Consider the following 22,132-nt stretch of genomic DNA (forward strand, 5'->3'; position numbering starts at 1 on the left):
CTGATTGACTAGATTCCATAGTTTGAATGCGTGTTACTGTGGCTGACCCTGAGTACTAGAATTTGTAGGGATAGGGATGAGGAGAAGAATTATAAGTTTGTGTCGTCAGACTCTGAGGAGAGGGTTTGTTTTCCTTCCTTGTTGTGGTCTTGTAATGTAGCCTGGATGAGGCTTCTATTATTGCCCCCTGGTTTAGTGTTGGCTGATTTTGAAAGTGCATCAGCTCGGGCATTTTGCTCTCGAGGTATGTGTCGGACTTCATATTCCCTGAATTGTCCGATCTGTTGGTACTGGCTGATTTTGAAAGTGCATCAGCTCGGGCATTCTGCTCCCGAGGTATGTGTCGGACTTCATATTCCCCGAAATGTCCGAGCTGTTTTATGTTTTTGTCCAGGATCCCCCGAATTATCTGAGCTGTTCTCTAGTTTTGTCCAGGGTCCCCCGAATTACCCGAGGTATTTTTTCATGGTGGGATTCTCAGCTTGGTTGCTCCCTTCTATTTGTGATGTGATTACATGTGAATCACCGGCCATGGTGAGCTCCTACCTTCTTAGCTAGCCTTAAACCAGCGAGTAGTGCCTCGTATTCAGCTTGATCATTTAGCTTGATTTGGCTTCCCTAATCGCTTTATATAATTACGCCTGCACCACTCCCGATTTCGTTTGAAGAGTCGTCCATGTAGAGTTTCCATTTTGTAGGATTTTCCGGGGTGTCAGTGTACTCTGTAATAAAGTCGGCCAGATACTGTGATTTGATGGCTATCTGAGCTTTATGTCGAAGATCGATTTCGAATAACTTGACTGCCCACTGTAGAATTCTTCCTGTTAAGTCTGTTTTCTGTAGGATGCCTTCTATGGGCTGGTTGGTCCGAACTCTGATAGCGTGAGCTTGAAAGTATAGGTGGAGTCATCGAGAGGTGAGTATGAGGGGGTAGGCGAACTGCTCTAACTCTTGATAGTTTAGTTCGGCCCCTTGTAAAGCCTTGATGATGAAGTAGACGGGTTGTTGCCCACTTTTGTCTTCTTTAACTAGTGATGAGGCTATTGCCAGACTTCCCACTACGAGGTATAATATGAGCTTTTCACTTTCCCTTGTTTGGGTAAGAATGGGTGGTTGCCCCAAGAATTTTTAAAATCTCGGAAGGCTTGTTTGCACCCCGTAGTCCTATTCAAACCTCTCTCCCTTCCTTAATATACCTCTTTGAGGTGTCCTTTGAGATGATTTAGAGATCCTTCCTCCTGCGAATCCTCCATGAACATGTCTCTCAGGGGTGTGAGGTGGACGTTCAACTCGTTCGACCTCTTTGGTGTGAGACGTTCGACTTGTCCGACCTCTTTGGTGTGAGGTGGACCTTCAACTTGTCCGACCTCTTTGGTGTGAGGTGGACCTTCAATGCGTCCGACCTCTTCGGTGTGAGGTGGACTTTCAACGCGTCCGACCTCTTCAGTGTGAGGTGGACCTTCAACTCGTCCGACCTCTTCGGTGTGAGGTGGATCCTCAACGCGTCCGACCTCTTTGGTTTTGGATTGGGCGAGGTGGTGGGATCTTCTCAGTATTGCATATTTCTCGGTAAACATCCACAAGAGACACCCGAAGGGGTGTAATTGTGGTATTTTCTTGGCTTCTCTCCATGTTGATCTTCTTTTTTTTGGACTCTTTATCCTTATCCCGAGAGGAGTAGGAATGTTCGATTTTTGAGATCTCTCCTAGTCGAGAGTTTTTCTCCATGTTGATGTACTTCTCTGCTCGTTCTTGTACCTCGTTTAGAGATGTTTGGGTGCTTCTTGGATATTGAGTGGCTAAAAGGTCCTTCTCGTAGACCATTAATGAGGCCCCTGATAGCTGCTTCTGTTGGCAGACTTTGTATGCCCAGACATGTTTATTGAATCTTTCCATGTAGTTGTGAAGGCTTCTCTCGATCTCCTTGCTTGATTCCTAATAGGCTCGGTGCGTGTTTGGCTTTGTCCCTCTGGATGGAGAATAACGGATTGCATCTGAGGCCTCCGTGAGATACATCCTGCTTCTGAAATTGCTAAGATGATGGCTTGGATCTGATGTGCCATCGTACGGAGTCATGTCTGGAGCTTTGAAGTCCTTTGGGACCTTTAGCTTTCATGATCTCTTTGGTGAATGTATCTTGGTCCTTGCAGGAGCTATCCTCATGAGAGGATCGATTAGCTTTGACCTTAAGATCGGCTTCGAGTTTTAGGAGTTTGTCCTCCAATTCACGGCGTCGCTTTATCTCCCTTTGTAGGTCTTTCTCAGCCTTTCGTTGATGTAGGGCTTCTTCTTCCAGTTGTTTTAAACGGTCTCGAAGCGCCTCCATGGCTCCCGCATTTGGAGAATCCTTTTCGTTGTTAAGTTGAGGAGTATCCTTTGGTGTAGTGTTCGCATTTTTGTGCGGCGTTCTATCCTCTAGATCTGAATCGTGGTCGTTGTCATGGTTGTCCGCCATGGTGATGGGATGACTTCCATGTTCCCCGGCAACGGCACTAATGTTCCGAGGGTTACCTGAAACTGTAGGTCGATCTCGGTCAAGATCTTCTGTGTTGGTCGGAGCCGACGTGTCCAGCAGGTGTATAGCGGCTGGAGCTGGTGTGTCCGACTTGTGGAACTGAGAGTGCTGCTGATCCTTTGTCACCGAAGGGTGGGGGGTACCTGCAAGGGACTCCGATACTTAAGTTAGCAAGGGTATTAAGCAGGTATTGAGTAGAATCAGAGTATGAGTTATACCTGAGTGCTCCAGTGTATTTATAATGGTGAGGAGTGACCTCTCTGGAGATAAGATAGTTATCTTATCTTATCTTATCTTTGAGTGAAGTCATCTTATCTTTAGCGGAACCGCCTTTATCTTTCTGGGCTTTAGCTGCCTTTAGATTAGGTTGTATTCCTTCGTTTTGGGCCTGCTTTGGGCTCCGTTGGCGATTTGGCCAAGCTCTTTGAGAAGAGCTCGGGCATTGGCCGAGCTCTTTGAGAAGAGGTCGGATAGTCTGACCTGAAGAGTACTTAACTTTGAAAGAAACATTGACATAATTTAGGTTTGAAAATACTCGATCCGATATTTCCCTGTTTGTAAGAAAAAATACCAAATCAGTCGTATACATGTTAGTATATGTCGTTGACATTGTTGTCATTGAAAATGATGCTAATGAAATTGATCTATTAATTAAGCAGATCTTGGTAATTTAAATTTTTTCTTGGTATAGAATTTTCTTATTTGCAAGGAGGAAGTGTACACCTATCTCAAAGGAAATATGCAATGAAAATTTTGAAAAAGGCCAACACGGAAACGACAAATGCCTTGCCTACTCCCATGGTTGGGAATTTGAAACTCTATACAAATGATTATAAACCTTGCTCTGATCCGAAGCTTTATCGTTCTATAGTAGGGGCTCTCCAATATTTGACTATGACAAGGCCTGATTTTGTATTTTCGGTGAATAGAGTTTCACAATTTATGCACAACCCCACTCTTAATCACTGGAAAGCAGTGAAGAAGATCTTGCGGTATTTGAAAGGGACGGTAAGTGATGGGATTATCTTTTCAAAGGGTACTGATTTTAGACTCCTGGGTTTTGCTGATGCAGATTGGGCAAGTGATCTCGATGACCGGTGGTCTGTCACTGACTACTGTGTATATCTAGGGACAAATCTAATTTCCTGGAAGTGCCATAAATAATCTAAAGTCAGCCATAGTAGCACAGAGGCTGAGTATCGTGCGTTGGCTTCCGTGCAGTCTGAACTTGTGTCACTATAGCATCTTTTTAGTGAACTAGGTGTGTCTCAAAAGATTACTCCTACAATTTACTGTGACAACCAGAGTGCGTGTATGTTTACAGCCAATCCAGTTTTTCATAGTCTTTGCAAGCATTTGGAATTAGACTTGCATTCATTAAGAGAAATGGTGAATATGAAAGAACTGTTTGTAGTTAACATTCCTGCACTTGACCAAATTCTAAATGTGTTAACAACCATTATCTTCTAGGTTGTTTAAATTTTTTAAAGACAAACTTAGGGACAGTAGTTCACTCTCCCAAAGTTTGAGAGGAGGGGGAGGGGTGTTAGGGGGAGGGGTATTAATGTTGTAACTGAGAAAGGGTAGCTATTAGCTACACTTGATATAATAAGTATGTGGTGTGACTCCTGCTGCTATATATAGCAGAGAAAATTTTTTTTGTAAACACACTTTCTAATACAATTTCAAAAGTATTTTCTTTTCTAATTTCATTTCTCTTACTGAAACTCTTATAAGGTGGATATTACAATGAAGATTTATAATTGTCTTCATGCGAAAACATTCTCTTTTGACCATTGAATGATGGATTGTATGGTTAGATTTTGATATTTATAAAAGTGTTGTCTTTATTTAAAATATAGCTAAATAAAAAAGTTACACTTTTAAACAAAGCATCTTCATAAAATACTTATATTAAAAAAATATTAAAAGATTAATATTCTAATTATTTATAGTCACATTAAATATATATATTTAATTTATTGAAAATAAAAAGTAGATTCCTAAGGGATAATGCTAATTCAACTATATATGTGGATACTACTTATATTGCTAACTCAACGCTAATTATTAACTATTTATGGTGACAGCGCCACCAGAGATAAAGCATCTTAACAATATATAATTCAACTACTTATTATCATTTTCTATCTCTAAAATTATCAAAAAAAAAAAAAAACAAAATACTTATTATCTTAACTAATCTAAATTTATTTAGAATAAAGTATATTTTTTGGTGGAAATTCAAGTGCAGCTGACTTCACGTGAAATTGATAATTGAGAGTCATTAGATAATTTGATTGATTTGACTAAATTTTCATCTAACGACTTTTAACTATTAACTTTACTTTAAGTCGACTGTACCTGAGTTTTCATCTTATATTATTTATAATTTTTTTTAAAAATATTCCTAACGTTTAGTTGTTTTTAATTTTATTCTTAACGTTTTTTATTTGTGTCAAAATTATCTTTAGACGTTAATTCTATATAAAATGTTAGGGACAAATTTAAAATTTTGACACAAATAAAAAATATTAAAAATAAAATTAAATGAATTAAAAATGTTAGAAATAAATTTGAATAAAATTGAATGTTAAAAAATATTGTTAAAAAAAATTACAAACATCAGGATAAAATGTATACCCTACCTTTTTAGTTATCATGTTTTGTTTGTAGCATGTACCCTGTTTATAATAATTCACGAGCTTAATTAGCCACTAGAGTGTTGGAATGTTGATATGGACAAAGTGCAAAAAAGAAAATTAGAGTATCATTAGCAGCAAATAATGAGATGGAAACAAAACCGGATTTGATCTTTTACAATCAGAATATTCTTAAAATCAACTTACATATTATTTTGTTATGCTTCCATGAAAGCTAATAGTTGTCTCCTACCACAGCAGATTCACTAGCTTGGACCCGCTAAGAGACCATGCAAAGAAGGGCATAAAAATAAAGTTATATAGGCTTTAGCAAACCTAGTTGTGGAGGGAATTTTCATATACGTTGCTAGTATCTGAACCACAACTCAAAATTGTTGTTTATTGATACTTTGCTCGGTCGTAACCATATTCCACTTTATTTATGTATTAAGGGTTATGTTAGGTAATTAATAATTTTCTTGAACAACATGAATAATTACTAATCAAATTAAAATATATTATACTTTTAAATCAACCACCTAAATTTTAATATTAGAATAACCATCCGCACACCTAGTGAAATGAATATTCGATATATCCATTATTCACATTGTTTAATATTTTTATTGTCTACCTATATTTTTTCTTTAATTAAAATTATTGTGTGAAAATAAATTAATTTTATATTAAATATATTTGTGGTCTAAATAAATTTAAATGATATTTCCTCAACAACATCGTAATAAACGCGATATAGCAATAGAAATAAAAGAATATATTGTTGAAAGAATGTGTGGAGTTGAAATAAGTTTATACGTTTTTAATATTTATCAGAATTATTTTGAATATAATTTAAAAATTATTATTAAAATTTTGTATGTAATAAAATTGTGAAAGAATAGGAAAAGAAAAAAAATAAAGAAAAGATGAAGAAATTTTTATTGATTGTTGATGGATTAAATTATGAAGGTAAAACTAAATATATATATATAGAGCATTATCTACGAAAGATAAAAGTAAAGATAAGATAATAAGATAAGAAGATAACATAAAGATAAGATAAGATAAGATAAGATAATATGTGGGTCACGATATTTCTTTATTGTTGTCGGTGGCAAAATGGTTTTAGTATGTAATGTAGCGTTTGGTGGAGAGACAGAGACAGAAAGACTGAGACTAAGAGACAGGGATTGAAATAAATCTCAGTATTCTATTTGGTGCAAAATGGGAGACAGGAATTGAAACAAGAATGAAACTCTAATTTAATTTGTACAAAGGATAAAATTGAAATTAATTAATTGAAATGAAAATATTTTAGGTATAAAATATTATTAAAGTTTCAGTCTCCATCTCTAAAAATTTCAGTCCCTTGTGTCCCTATTTTTTGAAGGTACTAAAATTTTTGAGATAGAGACAGAAATTTTAGTACCAGTCTCTAAACTAACAAATACGATACTGAGTCTCAGTCTTTCAATCTTTGTCTCAGTACCTCAAAACAAACACTACCTAAGTTTCCTAATATGTGAAATATGTGAAGTAATCAAATAATAAATAATAACAACAAATAAAAGATATTAGATAGTTATTCACAGTAATACTTTTCAAAAATTTTTTATCGTTGTTAACAATTTTTTTTCTTTTATTTTGGTGAATCAGCTTTATGTATATGTTTCGAACTTCTTGTGGATTCAACATAGCTGTAAGATAAACTCCTCAATTGCATTGTCAGCAGTTGAACACAGATAGGCATATATAGTTTTATATTTATACAGATGTATAGTAGTATATATTACTATTTACAGATGCGATTTTTCGTTAAATCTATTTCTTTGTCGTTAATGTTGATTCTCAAGAAAGAAATGTGTTATTTTCATTTCATAAATTTTCCATTGCTGTCGGTCGTGGTCACTCGTGGTAGTGAGAGAGAGAACTAAAATTTTAAAAGAGGAAGAGGAAAAATGAAGAGGATAAAATTAAACCGTTTTGAAGTGTTCAGAAATATAAAGTGTATTTTTTCTAAACTTTTTTTCTTCAATTTAATAATTAATATATGAAAAAGTATAGGTATACAGTAAAAATACATTAAAATACACTCTGCCTGTTTCTTCTACCTAACACAAACTTGCTATTCTGATGTTCTAACCCTTCTTATATTCTATCTTTATGTACTCACTAGTCATTTCTGTAAAAGCTTTTTTCAATCTTTCCCTTATTTATTTTTTTGAAGCTGTTAATATTTTTTAAAAAGTTTCAATTTAATGTTTGAAAACTTTGCTTCTTTTAAGCCAGATTCTTGTTGTGCATGTGGAGCAGACAAGCACATGAAAAAGGAGAAGTATGTAGTTGTGAATAAGAAGAAAGAATGCAAACACGTAGCACGTATTTCGCAGACATTCTCCAATAAAAAATGCGACAAGATGATCGTCATGTTTTAGTAAAAGGAAATGTTAGGGGAACAATGATTATCTTGAACAACATTAACAATCATCAATCAAATACAAGTACATTATACCCTAATTTAATGCTACTCATTAAATTTACTCTTTTAATCCTATTAATTCACATTGTTCAAACATTATTTAAGAATGTTATTAGTTACCTATATTTTTCCTTTAGTAAAAAATGCGACATTTCACCTAGCGTGTTCTGAATAATCTATTTCTAAATATTCCATTTTAAAAACTAAGAAAGGCTTTTATTTTTAATTTTTTATGCATGAAAATTTCTATAAAAAAAGAAGGTAATATATATATTTAGAGAAGTAGAAGGGTGGATAGTAGACAATAATATAATAAGGGATTTATTTAATTTTGGTAAGTCCTATCTATTCAATATGTTTGTTTAACTGTAGTTAGATGCGGATTCTCCCATATTGCTTTCCAAATTCTTGGTCCTGCTCTATATTCTGTGGTTCCTCCTAAGAAAACAAATAATTGAAATTCTACTTCGTTTGGCCAAACATTTTATTTACCAACTAACTAGCTTTGAACACTCCATTTCTCTCCTTATAAATAGGAACACACGTTACCATCCTCTCTTCAAACATCAGCTCTTCAATTCCTTCTGAGTCTTATTCGATAGAATAGAGCCCCGCTCACTCTCATTCAAAAACCTTCTTATATAAATATAATGGCATCGAGTTCAATGTCATCTTCAGGGTCATGGACTGCTAAAGACAATAAGGCCTTTGAAAGGGCATTGGCGGTCTATGATAAGGACACGCCTGACCGTTGGTACAACGTTGCTCGCGCCGTCGGCGGAAAAACTCCCGACGAAGTTAAGCGCCACTACGAACTTCTCCTCAGAGATGTTGGCTACATAGAATCTGGACAAGTGCCATTCCCAAAGTATAAGAAAAATGGAGGCTCTAATTAGCTCAAAAGAGGTTAAAATAAGCACATTTTAGTAAATTCTTGAATCATGTTATTTAGCCAACAGTTTTATAATCAAGATATAGCTAATTATATGCACAATTATTTTAATGATAATTAATAAATATTAAATAAAATAATTTTAAATTATTTGAATTGATTTTTAATTGTCTTTTAAATATTATTTTGTAAATAATAACTCTTGCATTGGCAACTTTTTCCTTCTTTGTCTCGTTCTTTCAGTTGTAGGCTGGGAAACCTGAAGCACAATTGACCAATTGGAAGTGACAAGAAAGAATTTATGCGTTTTTTCTTTGCAAATAGCAACATTTATAGGACCATATATAGGTGTAATTTTATTCCAAGTACTATAGCAATGGACTATAGGTCATAAGAATCAAGTACATTGATTCCCTGTTCTACTTTAATTTATTTTCAATCAAACAAGGATAATTAAATATCCTGATTCAAATCATTAATAAAGATATAATTTTTATGACATCAAATATGTCTTTTGAACTAGATAATAACTTATTCGATATTTGTCCGACACACATAATTTTTATGTTATAGTAACTCTTGATAAGAATAAAAAAGTATTTCTCTTAATATATTTAGATACATTTAAATATTATTATATATTATTATATTAATCTTATTTTTAGTTTATATTTTTAAAATAAAATAAATTTATAGATATATAGTATATATTATTATTTATTAGTTAATTAAAAAAATCTTAAATATTTTATATAATTTAAAAAGACGTTAAAATATTTAAAAATATATATATTTAAATATTAATAAAATATTAAGATAATATTATAATTTATCTAAATAATATTTTATATGTTTGATACGTCTCAATATCTCACAAAAAATTTAGTTAGTACGCTTAAATGTCCTATGTTATATTTCGTAATTGTGTTAGTATCAGTACTTTATAGTTTATACAAAGTAAACCTTTACAAATTTCAAAACGATTCAGGATAAATAAATCATACACATCAGGATCAAGGATAATTAAACAAATTAAAATAAAATATTTCTTTAATATTATATGATAATATAAAATAACTATATTAAATACACTAAAATCAATCATTAAAATAGAATATATATTAAAAATATATTAAAATACAAAATACACATTAAAACTAAGTTAAAATATATATATTTAATTATTTATATATAAATATATAGTAATTAATTTTAGTGTGTAAATAACATTTATATATATATATATATATATATATATATATATATATATATATAGAGAGAGAGAGAGAGAGAGAGAGAGAGAGAGAGAGAGAGAGAGAGAGAGAATTACAAGAGATTTTGTTCATACTTGAGCCTAATGTGTATTGTGACACAAAAGGGACACCAAATCCAAGATAAATATTCCTAGAAACACTAGAGTTTCCAACAAATTTACTGGCGAAATTTTCACCCCATGCTATCTACAGATATTGTGTGCCTTTAATTTAAAATGGTGTTTGTAACTTGTTAACAAAGGATTTTGAAAATCTGTTACTATTTACTGATAGACTGTTCATCTCATTACCAACTTACGACCCATCTAAAATACCGAAATAAGAAATTAAAAATTTCCACAACAACGACTAAAGGAAAAAAACTTATTGAGGTTGATTGCATGAATTATAGGTCATTATTGAGTTCTATTATTAATTTCACACAATATTAAAACGGAAACTGAATTACCTTTTTTTAAGAAGAACTATAGTTTTTTTATTGTACACATCAAGATATCAATAATACTCTCTCTTATAACCCAAAAAGATACTCTTTTCTCTTACACATAGGAAAACATTCAAAAAAAGAAAATCCTCTAATGCTCTCTCTGCATAGCAACATCAAATTAGAAAATGTTCATGCATGAACCTAAAAACCAAATAGGTCAAGTACACCCACTACAACAAAAATTATTTTTAGTGATAAATTTTTAATAACAATAACATAATAGTCACTATATATTATTTAACTTATATTTTTATAATTATTATATATTAGTTATTATTATTATTATAATATATTATAATGATAATTATATATTTTTTTGTCATCACTAAAAAAGTCTTTACTGGTTACATAATTGTCGCTAAAATTTTTTAGCGATAAAGCATAAAATGGCTAATGTGTAATTGTCGATAAATACATTAGTAATGATTATTGTTATTGTCAGTAAAATTAAAATAAATAGCCACTAAAAATTATAATTTTTCGAGTATCGAAGCAAAACAAAACAACCCCAACCACCAAGTTGGGTCAGCTATGCCCTGCCACTCGACCTGACTTGAAGAACACGTAAAAAAACTCTCAACTCTCGAAAATATAATCCCGCAAGTTGAGCGGAATTTAACCTCCCACAAGAGTAACAACCCTCCTACTAAACGACCTGCAACGTACAGAACCTCACACTCTTAAACGGCCATCTACCATAGTGCATCTATAATTCTATATATAAATACCCACTCTACTCAGGTAATTTTCAAATAAGTTAATTTCACTATGCTCATTTATCTGTTGACTTTTTTTTTTATCATTGTTTCACACAAGGTTCTGAAAATCGGTTCGGACCGGTCGGTCGAACTTGTTGAACCGTGAAAAAAGACGGTTCGAACAAACAACAAAATCACAAATTCCAAAAATTGGAGTTGAGCCGTTGAACTGGCCGGGAACCGATCAGTCGAATCGAACCGTGACCGGCCGGTTTTTTGAATGCGCGATCAAACACTGTCATTTCAAACTCTCTCGGTAACTCCATATGCCCAAAATCTCAAATTCAGCCTCCAGTTTGCCCTAACCCCTAACTCCATCCTCCCAATCTCATCGTCCCTCACCTCCGTCCCTCACCTCTATTCAGCACTTCAGCCACCGCCTTGTGCCGCTGTCGTCGCAACAGGGCTCGCTCCCTTTTCCTCCATCGCGCAGCAGCCATTGTAAGTTTCCTCCCCTTCCATCACACAGCCACCCTGGGAAACGTTGAAGCCTCCGTCGCGCAGCCACGTTGCCGTCGTCCCTATCTCTGTTGGTCACTCGATTCAAAGGCGCTCCACCACTGCTCCTTGTCTTGGTCACTCAGTGTCTCTATCAGTCTGTCTCCCTCTTGCATGCTCTGTTGAAAGCGTCTTCGAGCTTCCAAGTAATTTTTTGAACTGTGAATTGAAGGCGTCTTGGTCACTCTGCTCCTTGTCTCTGTCCCTCGTTACAATGATTGTTTGATTGAATAACTGTTGCATGTCTCTGTCTCCTTAATGAGTATGATTTAATAATTGTTTGAATCTATGAAGCCCTACGAACTGAAATCTGATATACTGATAATCTGATATAGTGATATGAACTGTGAAGTGTGAAGGTTGTGAAGCTCTGTGAAGTGTGAAGGCCGAGCTTCCACCGCTTTCTCGCCGAGGTTCTACCGCTCTTCAAGCTCTGTTCCCCCGCGCTCTAGCCCCTGTCTTTCTGTTCGAGCTGCTTAGCCCTCTGTTTCGACCTCTCCTCGCGTGTTAGAGCCATCGATCAACCACCATTCTATTTCTGTTCAACCATCTCCGTTGCATTTCAAAGCTCCAGCTCCCTTTCCCTGTTCTATTCGAATTTCAGAACATGCTCCAACCTAAGGTAATTTATTTTCCTTTACTTGTTCTTTCTTGTATTAATTATTCAGTTATTATTTTATTTAATTGTTGTTTTTAATGATTAGTATGTTGTTCAAGTTCTTATTTTCTTGTTGGTTTGCTGTATTTTAAAGCTTTAGTTGTTCTTGTTATTTTGATTTTTAATTCTAATTGGTCTTTATTAACTTGTTAATTTGATAAATTAATGTTTTAGTGCTGTTCTTAACTTTTAAATTTTAGATTGTTAAGTTGTTATGTTGTTCTTGACCTTTTGATAATTTGTTAATTTTATAAATTATTAAGTATATAAATTGTTCATGACGTTGATCTTAATTAATTGTTCTTGTTATTAGAAAGAGAATGGAATTGAGGTATATCAATTTACGGGTAGCTATAAATTGAAAAGAGAACACTCACTGGGCAAAGCTCCTTTGTTACTTCATTAAATATTTTTTTGGGTTTCTGATGCAATACTTGAGATTAAGAATTGAATAGAAGATGAGCAATATTGACTTTCTTTTCGTTTGTTTGTTTGAATATGAATTCAAAATTCTGTAAAATTGACTTTTACTAGAAATCCTACAACTTGCTCAATATGTTTCAGTTCCTCCCAGGCTGAGCCAACATACTGTGCATGACAGATTCAGGTTATGATATAAATATGGAATAGATGGAATGGTCTCAAATGGTTGATTGGTGCTCATCAGTGGCCTCAATACACCATCTCTCTAATTCATCAAATCCTATCTTTACATACTCTTTATTGCTGAATGAACAACACTCATGACACAACAGAAGACTGGCAGTGATCAAATTAAATACATCAAAATGTTAGTATTCTCTATGCAGCAATTTGACATGTAATATGAAGATGGTGAATAATTGAAATGTTTGGGATTGATTTTTTTTTTTTGTTATTTGACTTTTGTGTTTGTATTTGGATGAGATTATAATATTGTGATTGGTGTCATACTTTTAATTTGGATAATATTTTAAAGATTATTAGTCTATAATTATATTTTTGTGTGTTTATTTATATTTTATTTATTATTTTTTATAAAACAGTTTTTTCGATTCAATCACAATCGAACTAATTAAATTTATAAACCAATAAACTAATAATTAAAACAATTTGATGATCGGTTTAGTTTTTAGAATCTTAAACTTTCACACACTCGACCTGTAAGGGGAGTAAAAGTTCAAGATCACAACAACAAGAAAAAAATGATAGTAAATACACGCACATTATCTCCCACTTTTACTCACCTTCCCACCTAGACTCATATTCACCTAAAGAGTAAGACTCCCAAATCCTACCGTTAAAAACATCCATCTATCACCATGTCTCTTTGGCATATTACCATCAAGACAATATGATGTTTTGATTAACCATAAAACACTAACTTTTATATTTTATTTGATAATAAATTAAAATAAATTATGAAAATTTAATTTATTCTATTTTTTCATTCAAAAAATTTAGAAAGAAAAATATATATAATAATAAAAAATATAATTATGAAAAATAAAAAATAAATTGTATTCCTTGTTACTGTTTCTAGGTCTTTCCTGTCATGATAGGCACAAAATATACTAATTTGGATATAATATCATTGTCTATATTTTATCTGTCAAACACGATTTTATAACTCTATATCTCTATTTTAGTGTCCCGTGTCTGTAAAATTACGCACCATTAGTTATGCTAACTCACACTAAAGTAATTAACAATGTCCCATGTCTATAAATAAACACAGCATTAGTTACACTAACTCACTAAAGTCATCAACAAACTTTTGCTATTTCTCTCCAATCTTCAACAGATTTTGCCCGTTGAATTTGACATCAGAGTATCAGACTGCCTTGTAAATTACTCTCAACCGTTGTCCTAGGTAAGACACTTTGCATACGAATCAGATCGGATATGTCTCAAATTTTGATATGATCTGTACTAAACTCATCGGATCGAAAATAATATTCGCACTTTTTATGCTCAAATCATATCCGATTTGATCTATAAATTTGCATATAAGATTTCGGATATATCTGATTAAAAAATATAAAATATTCTTAAAATTTCAAAAATTAAAAATAAACAAAACAAGTTCAAATACAACCAACCAAAAAGTAAGAAAAAAATTCTAAAAATTAAGAAAAACATAAAAAATTCAATCAGAACGATACCAAAAATTAAAAAAATAATCAAATAAATTCTCTTTTTCCAAACCAACAAGTAGAGCCATAATTCAAACTATAGTATAGAAGGTTAAAGAAGTAAAATTTTCTAATAGTACCAAAGAAATTTAATCTAATCTAACAGTTTGTAAATTTTAAAGAAAAAAAAATTTAATCAATTCTAGAACTTAAACGAAAGAAAAAACAAAAGTAAAAGCCAAATGAAGAAGAAGTAGCAGAAGCAGAAACCAAAAGAAGAATCAGTTGTAGAAGCAGAAGCCAAAAGAAGCAATCGAAGCAGAAGTAGAATCTAGAAAAATAAGAGCAAAAGAAAATTGGAACAGAAGAAGCAGCCGAAGCAGAAGCAGAATCCAGAATCCAAAATAGTGACAATATAATGAATCTCGAAGAACATTGGAACAGAAGTGGCGGATAGAGGTAAGGAGGAGATTGGCGAGCAATAGGAAGCGAGGAGCGCGACCGAGGGACGTCAGCGGCGAGCAATCTAGCCTACGGCGTGGTGGTGCAGAGCATGGACAAGGATGATGGTGATGTTCAATGACGGTGAGTTGGAGAGGGAATGAGATGAGATTCTGATTGAGGCAGTTTGACGTCGAAATGAAGAAAGAATCTGGGGTTTGTTTGCTAAGTTATATTTTTATTATTTGTTTATTTGTTACAGATATGCGGATTTATTGATCGAATTTGTAGGTATCTATTTCAAATCCGCTATCCGATCCAATTCGATGACTATACGGATCGAATCTTATCCACAATTTTCAAATCAAATCTGGATAAATCACTACAGACCTACAGATCAAGTTCAATCCATGATCACCCCTAGTCCTAGGAGCATTTCAAGAGCAGCTCATCAGCTTTGGACCACCCTCACGTCAGGTTCAACCTTTTTGTCAGTTCGGGTAAAATACCTTTTAAAACAAAAAATAATGATAATTTATAGTTAAGTGCTTTCATTTACATTCATCACAACTAAAAATTAGTATATTAATTACCAACAAATTTAGAGACAGATTTTAGTTGTCGAGATTATCAACAAATTTTGTGACGGATTTTTTTGTCAATAACGAAAGAGATAAATTTATGTTATGTTTACCGATGAAAAAGAAGAGAAGTGCTAGGGGGCCAGCTAGCAACTTTTGTATTTTGTAATCATTAATTAGTTATCAATAGTATTTTTAATGATGTGAGATTACATCCAATGGTGAGAGATTACTCACTTTTCTTTTGATGGTTAAGTGATGGCCACAAAACAAACAGTTGATGCCCTTAGACTTTTTCGAAAAAAGAAAGGCAAATAATCCATTTTTCTTTACCGTAAAGAGGCTTAATAATTACAAAATAAATAACCAATAATATATATAAGCTACACAAGAAAAGACCATTTTTCCTGTTATTAACCAAGATAGTTTTTACGTGTATTTACAATAAGAAAGTTAGAAAACTAGCTATAAAACCTTAAAAGCATCTCAGAAAAGTGAGACTTTTGCCTTTCTAATAATTAAAAAGAATAACAATCTCTGTCGTTAAAGTGTAAAGATTTTCAAGAAAGTATGAATGATGTACTGATGTACATATATGGTCAACATAATAGAAAAAATATGGAGCATTTTGGCCTATACTTTGGAATATACTACTTTGCTATATCCACATTATTGGCCTACTTGGTGGATATTGGAAAAATTAGTTCCATAGAAGTTGAGATATATAATCAAGTTGCTACCACATAGTAACATAGCCATGGTACCGGTCTCTAAAATATGATGCTTTTATAAGCTTTATATATCCTTATTCCAAAAGGAAAAATGGATATTAAGCATTTCCCTACACTATATATGCTTGATACTTATAGGTTGTTATGTTACTCGTTGAACGTGTGGCACACATACGAACAGCAGCTTCTGGATTTTGTGATACAAACTCTTCAAGTAGGCCTCTTATATTATTTATACAAGTTATTCCTAATAATTAATTAATCATTTCTATTCTTATCTGAAATTTCAAAAGTTTATATTTTTCAATTACGTTTTTTGTAAATTTAAAAAGTATTTTTCAATTAGATCATTGTAAATTAAAATTTTGGAATGAAGTCCACATATTGTTCAAAATTATTTTGTAAAATATATGTACGTACATGGATTTGCCATTTGGCCAGTATAATGGTTTGATTACAAACTATTTAATTTTAATGAAAAGGGGGTCTAGTTAAAAAATATTTAAAGTATAAGAACTTGATTAAATAACCATTTATGATATAGAAAATTAATTACATTTTTTATAATATAAAAATCTATCATAAAAAATTGAGGAAAATATACAGACTACTGGAACAATTTAACCTAGCTTTTTGTTATATAAATTGTTTAAAAGAGATGCTCTACCGAAACAAATTAAAAAATAAAAATAAAAGTCAATCCTAGCACACGTTTTATAAGAAGGTTAGTAAATAGTAATTATAAGAGCAGTGATAATGAGCCGGCCAATAAATTATAACTCAAATAACACCATCTTTTCATATTTATTTATGAGGTTACGAATTTAAGTTTTTCTATTTTTAGTAAAAAAGATGATAACGAGAATTTTCGACTGCTAAATAGCCGGTGTACCCTATAATTATTCCTTGGCATTTACTAATTAACTTTGTTTTAAAATATAAGTAGCTTTTTCATTTATAAAAAAAAGAAAGAAAAAGACCGTATATTAAATACTAGAAAATAATCACTAAATCAGTTAATACATATTTGGATATATTAATATATGTTATTTTATTCGTTTAAAAAAATAATGAACTATTAAGATAATCAGTCATTTCATAATAAAATAATCAATCCTGTCATAACAGAATAATAAAATGTTTTTAATTTACACATATGTATCCTTAACTATTGTATGATAATGCCTTATTTGTGATTGATTTTTATATTCATATAATATGGTCATGTATTCACATACGTCAATTTTTTTTAAAAAAATTATCTATGAATAGTAAAAATTACCATAATATATTTTCATATATTATACATGTTTTCCACATTTTTTCAGCAGTGATCAATCAACAAAATAATCAAATTTTTTACAGTAAAATAATCAAATATTATATAAAAAGAATAATCAAACATCTTCATAGCTTAATCAACTCTTTATAAATATCAAAAATCATTTATCATAGTATTTTTTATATTTTTATTCATATATTTATTATAAATCTAAAAACTAATCTGATTATATTATTTATAAAATCTTATTATAAATATGAATTGTCATGAAATCACTCGTTCTAAAAGTTTAAACTGATAAGAGAAGGCAACATGAATAGTTACAGCATATTATAAAATTACTCATCCTAAAATAAAACTTAAGCTGATAAAAAGAAACAACATAAATGATTATATCTCTAACATGAATTAATTAACTTTGATTATTATACTGTTTATAAAGTTTGGTAAATTAAACCTCAAAGTGGTATCTGAAGTTAATAATTACCCAATTATGTCTTCAAATTTGTATTCTGAGATTCATAATAATCCCTCGATCAGGCATTTTCTGTCAGCTAAGTTCCATCAGAAAGCACACGTGGCATCGCTGACATGCTTGAGCTATCTGATGTAGAACATAAATGTTTTTTTGTGGCGATTTGGTCTTTGAATCATTTTGAAAAACTTTAATCCCTAAATTTGGTGAAATTCAGTAACCTTTATCTTTTCTCTTCTCCCCTTCCCTACCACGATGTGCGCCATCACCAAAAACTTAGTCTCCACCTCAACCATCCATGCCGCCTCCGACGAATTTCTCACCCCCAAGTCCTGCATTAGTGTCGCCACCAAGATCATAGCCACCGTCGACATCAATCCCTCCTTCCCAAAATTCACCTTCTCCTTCGACTTTCATGTTTTTCCTAAGACCTGCGTCTCCTCCTCTCACAACACCTAGTGCTCAACTAGCTGCTTCAAATTTTACACATAGGTCATCATCTTCTCCCCACCACCCCCAAAGATCGGTTGGCACCACCTTCGACATCCATTCTCATTTCACCTCAAAATGAATCGCAGACAGACAATTCAAATTTTATAGTTAGAGGAGGTGGTATAATGGAATTGGTACTATTGCAATAGTGGCTATCAGTGTAGTGGCTGGTTGTTTGGGATAATTGGAGTTGCAATTTGGTGCATGATGAAGAGGAAAAAGAAAGAGTGCTTCACAATGGTGGTTATGTTCTTCGATTATGATAAACTAAAATTGAAATTTGCAGGAAAAGGTAGGCCAGTGTTAGAGTGGGAAAATCGTGTTAAAATTGGAGCAGGTGTAGCTTGACGGATAGCTGGATTCTCCTCTGATGATGCACTCATACAGATGCCTAAAGCTTGGGTATGATTTCTTTGTTTTTGTTAATTCTCTGCTTTCAGTTTCTTTGTTCTTGTTTATTTTCTTTTTCTTTTTCATGATATTCATTTATTAAGCTGTCAGTATAAGTATTAGGACAAATCTAGATTGTAGGTTACTTGCTTGAGAATGTTCTAGTCTGTTATAAGAAGAGACAGAGAGAGATTAGAAAAATTTTATGGTGTACAATACTTTAAACTTGTAAAGTTTCTGTGAAGATAGAGAGGACAAGGTTTGCCGAACAGCCGATGAGAAGCAAAGAGAAGAAAAGAGAAGGACTGTAGTTATTGAATCAAATTTAGGAATTAGGATTTTTTAAATTGATTTAGGGGCCAAATTACCACAAAAAACTTTTCTCTTTCACATCAGATAGTCGTCGGGCTTGCCAATGTATCAGGACTGATGCCACGTGTCCTTTTTGATGGGATCTAGCTAACGAAAACTGTCTGAGAGATTACTATGAGTCCTGAAGTGCAAGTTCGAGAACATAATTGAATAAATATTAACTTTAAGAATAACTTTGAACCTCAAATACAATTTTAGGGATCACTTTTTTTAGACTTGGCTCAAAGTTTAAGTATATTAAAAATATATAATAATGCTATATTTTAATATATATTTATATGCAACAGGTGATTTTTTGTTGTGTCTATATAATATAGTTATAAGTCATCTAATGTAATCCCTACTATACAAAACTTTACACTTGGGATGTAAATAAAACAGAGGTGGCAAATATATATAGTTGAAAAGGGTTTATATATTCAGGAGCCTTCTGAAGGAAAGTTAAACAAAAGCATTAAATAGAAAAGCGCATCACTCACGTAAGCAATAAACGAAAACCGGATAGGGTAAGAGTAAACTAAACATGAATATATACAAAAAGAGTTCCAAGGTACAGGTAACAAAACTTCTGATCCGGTTCGCGAAGTTAACACTGGACAAAGCATATTTACATACATACATACATATATATATATATATATATATATATATATATATATATATATATATATATATATGAGAAAACCCAAAATACCCTAAATACTATTTACAGAATTTGTCTCTTCAAGTCAACTTTTAAGAAGGATAAAATATAATATAAATATATATATACAGTGGAGATATATAACTATGTATATGTGCATCTAAAACTAAAATAAAACTCAAAATGGGTAGAATTCTTTGTTTTAAGAAGCTCCCAGTATGTTTTAGCGAGGTACCTCACGTTCTATATATGAAAACTACAAAATATATATGAGATGAGAATTGTAAACTTATTTAATAATTTTTAATTGTTATTTTTAGGTAAAGAAATTTTCATGTGATTAATCATGATTTGAAAACGGAGGAAGGAGTAAAAAAGAAACACTGAATCTGTGTGACTCTGTAGTGAGTAGGAAGCTAGCTATATAGCAGGGGTGGAATCTCATGCAACAAAAGGAGGGCAACGGTCTCCCAAATTTTAAATTTTTTTTATAAATTATATATAAATTTTAGTTTAATTTCTCCTTAAAAATTTATTTTATTTTTATTATAAAATTAATTTTTAATCTCTCTCTAAAATTCAACATAACTCTCTGCCCCTGCTATATATAGTGCTGGGACAATATAACGATAAAAGGGGGAATAAGATCTGCATGTTTTGAACGCGCAATATAATGATGAAAACGCGCGGGAATGTTTTGAACGACATATTTACATACATTCATTCATTATTGCATATAGTTGTGTATATATGTGATGCCTTCCATGCCTGAGTGCTTTCTTTGAGAATTGAGATCTGCTTCGAGCCTTGGACCCACATGAATGAAACCACGCAAATTAAAAAATAGAATAAAAATAAAGTTAGGCCTTTTGCCAAACCTACCTAGTTGCTTCATATATATCACATACGTTGCTAGGATCTGAACCACAGCCCTAAATCGCTCTTTGATTAATAATGCTTATAGTTTTGTTCCATCCTAACTCATCACCATTTGCTCAACCACTTGATATCTGGAAATTTTTTTTCCACGGGAAAAAATATTAGTTCAACAATTAAAGAAAAATGAATATTTTCTATGTAAAACTATGAATTAAGATGATGCATAATATTCGATTATTATGAATTTAAATTAAATCTTTTTTCTTTTTAAATTTATACAAATGTGCTACAAATATAATGATATACTTTTTCTTCTCTTTCAAAAAATAAATCTAAACACTTTTCTTGTTTGTAAAAATTTCCTTGAACAAAAATTTTTTCTTTTGATATCTTTTTTCTTAATCTAAAAGGTTTGTATAACCAAAATTAAAATACTTATAAAAAATAATTATACTATAAAATAAGAGAAAATTAATCACTAGAGGATTATTAAAATCTAAATCTCCAAATGTTAAATGGAGACTGAAATGACAGAAATAGAAGGAGAATGATAGAGAGAAAAAGAAAATAGAAAAGAATAAAGAAAAAAAAGAGAAAAAAAAGAGGCATGGACAAAATCATGAAAAAAAAGGAGATGAAGAAAAAAAAAGGAGAGAAAAAGAAAAGAGAGTAACAAAAAGATGAAGACTACCACTGTCAAGATTGGGACGGCGCGACAGTCCTCCGTCGTGCCGGTAGCTTGGTTATTGAACCCGAGAAAAGTTTTTGGGAGAGAAAAGAGAGAAGCGAGAATAGTTTGTTTCGAAATGAACATTAATAATTAAATGTTTATTGTATCATTAGACATGATGAATTTTACAAGAGTAAAGTTAGGGAATCAAAAGCATATCAGCCAAAACCCAGTTAAATATCTTTGGATGAATTTAAAATTTTTACGAGTTAATATATATGGATGTTTCTTCTACTAAGTATTAGAATATTTCTTTTTCATATTAAATGGATGTTCTTTTATATATTTTTTGAATTTGTGATTGTTAGAAGTGGATAGATTAATGTGAGAAAAAAGAGAAAATTTTTTATAGGTTTTAATTAAGTTTACTTAATCAATTTAAAATTTTTTAAATTTTGAATTTAAAAAATTTAAAATTAATTAATTATTGATATAAATTAATATAGTTTTATTTAGTTTTTGGCAAGCTTTTGGTTCCTTATACTTTTCCTTATAACGATTATAGTGATTATAAAATTTTAATAATACTTTAAAAATAGAGTTAACATTAAGGTCACAATTTTTATTATTTGACAACTTTTCTTTTTTTATCACACTTTTTATTTTTTTTTAAATTAAAAATATTATCAAATAATAAAAAAATATTTTTAAATAATATTAATTTCATAGACACTATAATCATCACAACTATAATGCACTTATATATATTACACTATGTGATTACATAAATAATTTTTATTCATTATATTTGTTACGATCCAACTCTCGTATTGAATCTATATTGGGTCTAAATTTGTGA

At 31.7% G+C, this 22,132-nt stretch overlaps 1 protein-coding gene across 1 annotated transcript; it reads left to right on the forward strand.

Annotated features, from left to right (window-relative positions):
- The first annotated feature begins 8,211 nt into the window (after nt 1–8,211).
- On the forward strand, nt 8,212–9,034 carry LOC112698293 (protein RADIALIS-like 3). Its single transcript, XM_025751601.2, has 2 exons — nt 8,212–8,542; nt 8,772–9,034. Exon 1 carries the CDS (start codon nt 8,287–8,289, stop codon nt 8,530–8,532), a length of 246 nt encoding a protein of 81 aa, XP_025607386.1. The 5' UTR covers nt 8,212–8,286; the 3' UTR covers nt 8,533–8,542; nt 8,772–9,034.
- The last annotated feature ends 13,098 nt before the right edge of the window (nt 9,035–22,132 follow it).

The sequence above is a fragment of the Arachis hypogaea genome, chromosome 6, assembly GCF_003086295.3.
Source record: "Arachis hypogaea cultivar Tifrunner chromosome 6, arahy.Tifrunner.gnm2.J5K5, whole genome shotgun sequence".
NCBI classification, from domain to species: Eukaryota; Viridiplantae; Streptophyta; class Magnoliopsida; order Fabales; family Fabaceae; genus Arachis; species Arachis hypogaea.